Source organism: Lathyrus oleraceus, chromosome 2 (assembly GCF_024323335.1).
Source record: "Lathyrus oleraceus cultivar Zhongwan6 chromosome 2, CAAS_Psat_ZW6_1.0, whole genome shotgun sequence".
NCBI lineage: Eukaryota > Viridiplantae > Streptophyta > Magnoliopsida > Fabales > Fabaceae > Lathyrus > Lathyrus oleraceus.
The window spans coordinates 78,432,063-78,442,820 of NC_066580.1; the positions used below are offsets into that span (position 1 = coordinate 78,432,063).

Consider the following 10,758-nt stretch of genomic DNA (forward strand, 5'->3'; position numbering starts at 1 on the left):
ACCAAACAAGTGACATAATAATGCACCATACATGACCAAACCAAACCAAGGCAATAAAAGGAAATCATGAACAAAAAACCTAACACAAAACCTGCAGAACCATGCATCATAACAGACCACACAAAATAGATCAAAGCATAATAGATCAAAGCATCATTCATCAAGGCTGCAACAGTAATTCATGACAAAGCATATCAATGAAAAATTTATGCATATAATTCATTTAGAAACAATGTTATATGGTAAATCATTTAGAAACAATGTTATATGGTAAATCATTTAGAAACAAATAAAAAACATTTCGGATTATAATTTTATTTCACAAACAATTTCAGATTAGACTTGGATTCCTTAAACAACAAGCAACTTAAGGCAGAGGCAGAAAAGACTATGCAAGACTTGTCCTCTCTAGCTCAGAATACTGCTGTAAGAAAATAGTAATTTTAAATTAAGTTTTTCTTCTGTTGTTTATCGAATTGGTTAACTGATTCTGAGGAAATAGCAAAAACATTATGTTGATATTGTTTCTTATACAATACCTTAAAGTGTATGAATATTCATTTTTGTAGCATATCAACAAAGTTTATTCATATTTTGGTAGAGTTTAGGCTATTATCAATGTTGTTTAAACTTTAGATTTCCCATATTTTCTACTTCTGATGGGGTTGAATTTCTGCTTTGTACTATGATTTTTTAGTTCCTTCTTTAAATAAGTATTGTTATTTTCTGTGTGTAGGAATTATACCATGAGTTGAATGCATTGGACCGTTTTCAACAAGATTATAACCAAAAGGTTAAGGAATTGGAGTCCTTAAATCTTCCTCTCAATGGTTAGAAACATCATTAAATAATTTCCCCTCAAAAGTTCTAACTCTCAATATCAATGATCAATGTAGTTTTTTAGAATTTATTGAGATTATTTTGAATTTTACTTGTAATCAATATCATGACTTCTAGAAAATCTTAGACTAAAATGTTTGTATTGTAACTCGTATCTACACATTCATAAGTCAGTTTCTTTGTTATTGTAGGGGAAGGTCTCACAGCTTTTCATAGTGAGCTTAAGCATCAAAGAAAGCTTGTGAAGAGCTTGCAAAGGAAATCCCTTTGGTCCAAAAATTTAGAGGAGGTATAAGAAGGAATAATTCCTCATTTGAATCTATCATTGTTGAATAACTGTTCTATTTCAGCACTTTTTACAATAATAGACTTATTCTTTTCACCTACCTACTACAGATAGTTGAAAAGCTTGTTGATATAGCCACACACATACATCAAGCGATTTTCGAGTTCCTTGGGAAAAATGGTATGGAAACATACCAAACATGAATTTGAAATCAATTGCTACTTGTCTGAATTATATGCATAAATTTTTTATTAAATCGGGACAAAGCATATCAATGAAAAATTTATGCATATAATTCAGTAATTCATCAATTGCTACGTCAAACATAAATTTTTTATCAACAGGGCAAGCAGTTCAATCATCACAAAGCATCATGACAGCAAATTTTTTATCATACAAGGTATCATAATAACTTCACAAAAGTCCATTAACATAACATATCAATAACAACCAATGCAAGAAATTCAACAATGGTCACATATTCAACAACAAATAAATGAGCAGCAACAAGTCATGAGATCACAATCCATTGATTCAAACCAGATATGCATTTTAACCATAACTGAACAAACTAATTGAACCCAAACTAACATTGTCACATCATCATAAAACTGAACCAAACAATCATTGACAACTAACCACAAATTATGAACTCACCATCTCCCTAAAAACTCACAAATTACAGAGAATAATTTCTATATTTTACCTGATTTTCGGCAACAGAACTGACTTCCTTCTCAATAGTCATATCTAAGAAAGAGAGAAGAAGGGATATTAGAGAAGAGGAGATGAAAAACGAAATTGAAACATGAGGAAGCGAGAGATCTACCTTTCGATTGTGAAGAGGATGAAGATGAGAAACTAATTTATCTTTGCCTTCTTCCTTCTTCTGTGTACGATACGATTTTGTGTTTGCCTTCTTCTGTGTACGACTTTGTCTTTGCCAATTGCCTTTGCCTGTGTACGATTTTGTGAGCCTTCTTCTGTTCCTAACCCTAGGTTTTCAGGTTTCGTGCTTTAGAAATGGACTTGGGTTTGGTGTAAAATAAATGGGTTGTAAATAACGCGGTTTGGTTTGGTTTGGTTTGGTTTCAAAATATAAACCGCAAACCGAACCAAACCGCGCGGTTCTGTCATAAAGTGGCCCAAACAAATCCGAACCAAATGCGGTTTTTGCGGTTTTCGGTTTGGTTAGGTTCGGTTTGCGGTTTTTTATTGGGCCGGTTTGGTTTTGAACACCCCTAGCCATTTTTCCATATGTCCAAGGTTTCAAATCAAGTTGGCCTTAACATGAAAGTTGTTCTTCTTTCTTCAAGCTTTAAGGAGATACCAAGTTTGTAGAATTTGGAGCATCATGGTTCAAGATATGAACATTCAAAGGTGGATGTTTCAAGTTCATCAAATGCTCAACGCTTAGAATTTTTTCTAAGTGTTTCAAGTCTGTAATTTGCAAGCAAGTTCATGGAATTTTTAAGGTCTGTTAGAGGCATCATTTCAAAATATCTTCAACATGAAAGATGTTCTTTGATCTTTCCTCTTTTTATTGATACCAAGTTTGTGAAGTTTGGGTGAACATGCATCAAGATATAGTCATGCACAGATGACTGCATGGGCATGCATTGACCTTAAGATGAAGGCATGTATCGACCTACTCTACACAACTTGATTAAAAATTACAAATAAGCTCACCATCATCACCATACGCACCATTCATTTCTTTCCTTAAAAATCCCAAACAAGAAGTATTTCATGCATGCATTTGAACCATGCATTTGGCCAAAAGAAGAAAATAAAAAAAATGTCAAACTTGCTGACTCCACTCTCTCTCACGTGCCATCTTGTTCATGCTTTCTCCACTCTATTTTCCCTGTCCAAAATGCACCAAAACACCCATTGAATCAACATGAAGCGCACCAACTTACCTCACTCTCATTTTCACTCAATTTTCCAAACTTGCCCCTTAACAGATTTTTAACCTTGGTTAACATTTCACCTCACTCTAGACACTCTATATAACACTCTCTTACCCTTATTTCATGGAGATATGCCTTTGAAGAGAGAGAAACCAGATCTGGTCATTTCAAGCATTCAAGTAATTTTCTCATTCGAAGCTCTCTTCTCCTCATTTCTCTTGATTCATTATTATTGTTTGAAGATCATATAACATTTTTTATGGGATTTCTGAAGCTTTAAGCAAGCACAAGGGGTAGTGGACCTTCTCCATTAGGTTAGCTTCTCTTCTCTTCGTCTCCTTCATTCTAGATCTAAAAATGTCATGAGTAGGTCATATAGATTACATCTGTTAGGCTTAAGATGATAGTGTTGCTTGCTTGCTTGAATACTTGATGATTGAAGTTACTGAAATTTTGAAAACAGTTGTGATTGCTTGACTTTCATGTTGATTTTCTCCATGTTTAATCCATCATTTTGAGATTTGTTTGGCATGGTTGTGTTCTACTATATGAGATCCACATTTTTTCTTTTTATTTTACTTGGTTTCATGGATTGTAGAGAGAGTTATGTAAGCTTGAAGTTGTTGCGTAGAAATGCATGGGATTAGGGTTTTAGGTCGATGCATGAGTTGATGTGTGGTTGAAGATGATGGTGTGTCTTTTTCTGATTGGGTGGGGATATTTTTGTCCTTTTTTAACTTAAGTGTGGTGTGACCGGTTGATGCCATGTTCACATGATTTTTGTTACTTTTAAATATTTATTTAGGTGACACTTTAACTAAATTAGATTTTAATTGGAAGTGGATCCTGGGCCTGACGCGCATGTTTTTCCCACCCCCAGATTTTGGGACCATTTGTGTGTTTAACTATTCTCAAGTTCGGGTTTATTTTGCTGATGCACCCCCTTGTGCCACTTAATTCCATTTTATTTCTTTTGTTTTATTTTATTTTCTGATTTTTTTTAATACTTCCAATACTCCAAAAATTCATGAATGCATTTTAGGATGTTATTTAATTTACTATAATATTTATTTAATTTTTCTAATTGTTTTGGTATTTTATTTTAATTTTACGATGAAATGTGTTTTGATTGATCTAGTTTGTGAATTAGGGTTTAACTTTTGATGTTTCCCTTTGAGTTTTCATCCCAATTTTTACACACACTTAAGCACATGTATATAGGACCTTTGAGTTTTAATTTGATTACTTTATAATTTATTTTGGTTCATGTTTGAATTTATTTTTGATGCCTAACTTGTATGATCAATAATGGTTTGTGGTGCTTGATGTTTAATACCATTTTGAATTTGTTCTTGAGCCAATATTTTGGGAATTTTTAGACACATATATGCTTAGGTTTTTAGTGTGTATTTTAGGTCCTTTTATATTAAACTGATGCATGTCTATTGTGTTTTAATGAGCCTCGATTGCATGCTTACTTGTTAAGGTACTTATGGACAGTTGTTGATTGTTTGAGTTATTTCTTGACCACTCTCTTAGGCACATTATAAGACACTTGTAAGTGGATGACTTCATGATGCTTTGATAGTTTTTCACCCATTTTTGAATCCTTATAAATATTTCTCTTGTGTGGTACAATGCATGCCTAATTGATTAACGTTTGCTTGCATTATTTGTTTGTTTAGAGGATGCACTTGTGCAACCATTTAAGGTTTGTTTTTCCCTCATGTTTTTGATTGGGATACCATTAGGTAGAGCCTCTTTACTCTATTTTATAGGTCATTCCATGTCCTTTATATTGTGTTTACAATTTAGTGTCATTCCTTATGTTTGTTTGCCCATCTTGTGATCTTTCCTTGAGCATACCTTGTGCTATTGCTTCTTAATGCTTGGGTGATTTCTATGATTGATGTAACATGCCATTTGCTTCTGACTTGTGGGTTTTTTATACCTCATTTCCATGTTCCATTCTCATTTTTGTTTAACATGATGTTATGTTCCATTTAGAGGCATGTTTAGGATTCACTATGTTCATCTTTTGTTCCCATCTTTAAGTATGGTTTGGTATGATCTATTTGTGATGATTATAGGTCTTTCATGTGTGAATATGCCATGTCTAATCTACTGACCTCTCTTATTTAATTTCCTAATTATATGCCTTGTGCATGTCCTTCCTTGTTATGAATAGTTGACTTTTCTTGTTGATTTGGATGAATGATTGTTTACTTTGATGCTTATGCTCTTAAACTCAATTCTTGTTTGAATCTTTTTATGACATAGAGACATGTTTAATTTGAATATCATGTTCATGTTTGTCTCTTTTTGTTCACCATGTCCCTTCTCTTTTGTCTTTGCTTGTTAGCACCTATATTAGAGGACTAGTTTTCAATTAGAGTTGTTTGTGACCCTACATTTGTGCAAATTTGTGATATATTTTTCCAAGCATGATGATGATGATGAGTTTATTGTGCCTTAGTTGCTGACTTATATGTCTTCTCATCTTTTTCACTTCAATTCACCTTCTTATGTCATGCTAAGTTAAGCACTCAACACTTATAGTCTTGTCTGCTAGCTTGCTTAAGTGCTTACTTTCTTTCAGGCTTTCTAATGCCAAAACCTCTTGTGCATGAACCTTAGGGATTTATTTGACATGTATAAATGTTTACTTTTATGATAAGTTATTTCCCCATGAGTGTTTGATGACAGGCTCCTTGCTTGAATTTTGTTTGCAATTTGCTTGAGCCTTATCTCCCATTACCATGACTAGTTAAGTTTTGATGTGTAACATGATATGTTAGTGATAAGTTGAGATATCTTAAATAATGTTTAGACTTAGGTGTTTACCTATTTTCTTGTATTTTCTTGCTTTCTATGGCATTATTTAAAGTTATGACTTCTAATTGCTTATTAGCTCTTCTACTTGCCTAGTTAGGTGATTTTCTCCTCTTTTTAACTTATGTTGCCTTGTTTAAGGTAGGAATAGGTTGATAACATGTTAGGATCAGTAGCTTCAAGTTGTTTTATTGTGTTCTCATAAAATTTTCATTTGGTTGGTTAACTTTTGTTTGTATGTTTTGCTTCCTTACTTGTTCAAGTAGGATAGTTCTTAAGTTAGGAGATGTTTATCTCTTGTATACCTTGACTCTTTCCTTCTATGGTTTAATGTGTTATTGTTCAATTATCATCCTTCCTTATACCTTGTTGTTTGCTTAGGTGTTCACTTAATGGCATGCTCTTTCATCTTTGATGGTTGTTTGTTTAAGTAGATATGCTCTAGGTATCTTGTTTAAGTGTCTATCTATGAGTAAGTGTTTATTTATTATTTAATGTGTTATTGTTTAATTTCCATCTATTCTCTTATTTTTCGTTGATGATATGAATGTTACTTGTTTAAGTTCTCTTTGTGTTATTTGTGGTCATGGTTTGTTACTTGCATAAGTGTTTACCTAAGTGTATGTTCTTTCTTCTTTGATACTTGTTTGGTTAAGTAGGTATGCTTTAGGTACCTTGTTTAAGTGCCTAATTGTTGAGTAAATGGTTAATTCTCATGTTATGTTTCCTTGCTTTGATTACCTTGTTTAAGTGTTTGATTGCTTGCTTAATTTCCTCTTCTTCTTTCTTCTTTCCTTATGAGATTGCATGCTCCCCATAAGATTCTTTAGTTCTTTCTTGGTCAAGATTGAACTAAGTAGACCTTAGGATTGATATCCATGCATGACAACATTAGGTAGAAGCCCCCTTGATCCTAACTTTAGACCCACATTGCATGACAACAAGTAGGATTAAGATTCCCATTTTGTTAGTATTTTTCTCTTTTGCATCCATTCTAAAACTAAAACCTTTTCTTAATCAAAATTTAAAAACACTCTAACACTATTAGAACTCTTTCGTAATTAAGAGAGAATTACACAGATACCCCCACCTTCTGAGGAACCATCTGATGTACTCTTTCAACAAAAACATTCAACCAATCAAAACTCCTTTTGCCAGTTGGCTTTTCTTATGAAATATTTTAATAAGGGCTGTTACCCATAAAAAAATACCAACAAACCAAAAATTTTGAGAAGAATTACGGTGCTCTAATTCTTTCTGGATACGTAGGCATTGGGTTGCAAAGCCTAAGTGGGCACAATAATAAAAATCTTTTCTTTTTCTCTGTTAATAATTCATTCTCATGCACTCCCTTCATAACCTAGCTTTAGACTTGACACACCCTTTTGATTAGAATGACAAGAGTGGATCCTGTAGAGTACTACAGACGTGAGGGGTGCTAATACCTTCCCCTTGCGTAATCAACTCCATTATCCATCTCTTAGTCACGAGACCATTAGATTCATCCCTTTGTAGGTTCACTCAGTGTTTCCTTTCCCTCTCTTGGGATAAATAACATTGATGGTGACTTTGTTTTATGTGCGCATTTCTTCGAGATGCGACAAGATGTAATGCATTTTTTTCTTATCCCTTGCCTTTTCCTGATGCATGTGGATAGCTTATAAGGGGTTTCCATTGTTTAAACACATTATGAAATCAATGGAAGGCAGCTTTTACATTCAAAATCAAGATCCCTTTTATTTCTGTTTTTTTAACTTTTTCACTAAAATAAAAATGGAAAAAGTTTAATTTTATCTTACAATTTTTCAAAAGCTCATTCTAAAATAAGCTCATACGCATCTAGAGCAAATAATTCCACTGGAAACAACTTAGCTGAAGTTCACTATAAATCTAGGTTTTTTATTAACCAAGCCGAAGACTTCAGTGAGGAAGATTGTGAAGTACCGACTAAACTTACAAGGCTTCTTAAGCATGAAGAGAAAGAGATTCAGCCACACAAAGTGCCAACAGAAGTGATCAATCTGGGTTCCGATAAAATTAAAAGATAAGTCAAGATAGGGGCAACCCTCATCAAACATGTACACAGTGAGTTGGTCAAGCTAATTCATGAATATGTTGATGTATTTTCCTGGTGTTACCATGATATGCCTGGGTTGGATATGAATATTGTTGAACATCGCATATAGCTCAAGCCTGAATGTCTTCCACTTAAACAAAAGCTTCATAAAACCAGACCCGTCATGGCACTGAAGATTCCAGAAGAGATTAAAAAGCAGTTTGATGTTGGTTTCTTAGCCATTGTTGAATATCTTCAGGGGGTTGGTAACATCGTTCCGGTTTCGAAGAAATATGGTAAGGTTAGAATGTGCATGGATTATCGATATCTTAATAAAGTGAGTCCAAAGGATGACTCTCCTTTGCCTCATATTGATGTTCTGGTAGACAAGATTTATCAACACTCAGTCTTTTCTTTCATGGATGGATTCTCAGGGTACAATCAAATAAATATGGCTCCAGATGACATGGAGAAGACAACTTTCATTACGCCTTGGGGAACCTACTTCTATAAAGTCATGCCATTTGGTTTGAAGAATGCAAGGGTAACATATTAGTGATCACACCGAATTACACTGTGTTTTTGACTCGGATTTCACATGTTTATTAGGACTTTATTATCATTTTATTTGTATTACGCTCTCTTTTATCTTGTTTTCAGATATTTAGCACTTTCTGACACTTTTGGAAGAAACAAAGCAAAAAGACCTCAAATTAGGGTTTTTCAGCGAAATTACACACGTGGCGTTGCACGTGGCGGCCGCTATAGGGGAAGACATGAGTCACCAGCCCTCAAGTAGGAGGTAACCTCCACGTTCCCATGATCCACCCCATTTATACACATGGTGGGCGCCATGAAGGGATGGCGGGCGCCACCTTTGGAAATCACGTTCCCACTAAAGCCCACTAAGGGGAAGTTGGAGGGCACCATGGTCTTTACAAACTGCTGAGAATCTCTATAAATAGCTCATTTCATTTCATTTTCTATCATCCAACTTAGTTTTACAACACTAAGCATATAGGTATCATTTGTAATAGCGATAATCCGTCATATCGGGGGGTTATCGTGCCATTGTGAGATTGAGTTGGGTCACTTCGAGTTGTTGTCGTCTTTAGCTTCAGGAGTCAGAGTTTTATTTTTGTATCAGAATCGAAGCTTCCGTTTGGAGCAGGTTCTTATTTATCTCTTTATTTATTTATTTTCCGCATCGCTTTTATTTTATTTATTTCCCGCATTCGCTTTACTTTATTTATTTTCCGCACCGCTTTTATTTTATTTATTTCCTGCATCGCTTTTATTTTATTTATTTCCCGCATTCGCTTTACTTTATTTATTTTCCGCATCGCTTTTATTTTATTTAGTTCCCGCACTCGCTTTACTTTATTTATTTTCCGCACTCGCTTTACTTTATTTATTTTCCGCACTCGCTTTACTTTATTTATTTTCCGCACTCGCTTTACTTTATTTATTTTACGCACTTTACTCGTTCTCTACGCCTCACATTCTAAAACAAACTTTTCATCATGATTAACACCGTTATGTTCGTTTGTGTTACCATGTCTGGCTAAATCTTTTAAAGGTTAGAATGTAAGGATCGCGGTTAAAGTAATGTTTCACATATTGAAATCTGTAGAAATACTTTAAAGGTTGTTTTGATTTTAAACTTGAGTTTTCTAAAACAAACTTGGTTAGTTTTAATTATTCGAGGAGTGCGAAAGCACCCTGGCTTAGTAACTAGGAATCTTTATCACTTTAAGGAAAAGCTATTTTTGAAACTGTTTTCGGACGCGTTGATAGGTTTAAAATCAAGAAATTCCTTGGATAAACTTTCCAAATCAAAATCACTTTTCAACTAAGTCTACGAGTCTCATTTATTAAAAATAGGTTTACTACTTTAGCGTTCTGTGCACCTTTTATAAGTGACAATAAAAGGTCTTAATTTAAGGGTAAACTCGGCTCTAAATACGCGAAAGCGACAGTTCCTGTTAAATGGATTCTTTTCAAGAGTAGAAAATATTGCCTCATAAGTAGTTCTATTTAGACAATCGAAACATCACTTAACTGACGTGAATTACATTCAACCTGTCTTTACCTGCATTTATTATTTACCGTTATTTTACAAACCAAATATCTCTTTTATACCGCCTTAGATAAACACCGTAACGATAGTATTCGATAGATTGACGATTGGTCTCTGTGGGATCGATATTCTTTTATATTACTTTGACGTTATTCGTGCATTTGCGAATCATAGTGATCAAGTTTTTGGCGCCGTTGCCGGGGACCAACTTCGTCAAATTTCATACCCTGTTGTTACACCGTATAGGCTAAGGCATTTTTAGCTGGTAAATATGAAGAACCCGTAGTACCGAAAATTTAGTAGATCCTTTACGGAACCCGAACGTTATACTCGTACACACCTCTTACTCATCCGAATTAAGAAAGCTATGGTCGAGAATCGCGATAGGCGGCCTCTTAAGGAATTTGCCCAACCCTCTGATGAGGAACCTAGTTCGAGTATAGTAAACCCCCTTATACCTGCTAACAATTTCGAACTAAAACCATATTTGTTGCAATTAGTACAACAAAACCAATACGCGGGTCTCGCTACCGAGAACCCGAATCAACATTTAAAAGTTTTTATCCAACTAGCCGACACCTTTAAATCTAACGGCGCTTCACCCGATGCAATCTGTTTAAGATTATTTCCTTTCTCCCTCAGGGATAGAGCACGTTCATGGCTAGATTCACTTCCAGCCAATTCAATAACTACCTGGGAAGACCTTAGGAGAGTATTCCTTGTTAGATATTTCCCCCCTAGCAAGACTGCT

At 34.5% G+C, this 10,758-nt stretch overlaps 1 protein-coding gene across 1 annotated transcript; it reads left to right on the plus strand.

Moving 5' to 3' along the window:
* The first annotated feature begins 340 nt into the window (after positions 1-340).
* On the plus strand, positions 341-1,381 carry LOC127121134 (protein PSK SIMULATOR 2). The gene is made up of 4 exons (XM_051051721.1): positions 341-426; positions 737-830; positions 1,032-1,129; positions 1,237-1,381. Exons 1-4 carry the CDS (start codon positions 391-393, stop codon positions 1,327-1,329), a joined length of 321 nt encoding a protein of 106 aa, XP_050907678.1. The 5' UTR covers positions 341-390; the 3' UTR covers positions 1,330-1,381.
* The last annotated feature ends 9,377 nt before the right edge of the window (positions 1,382-10,758 follow it).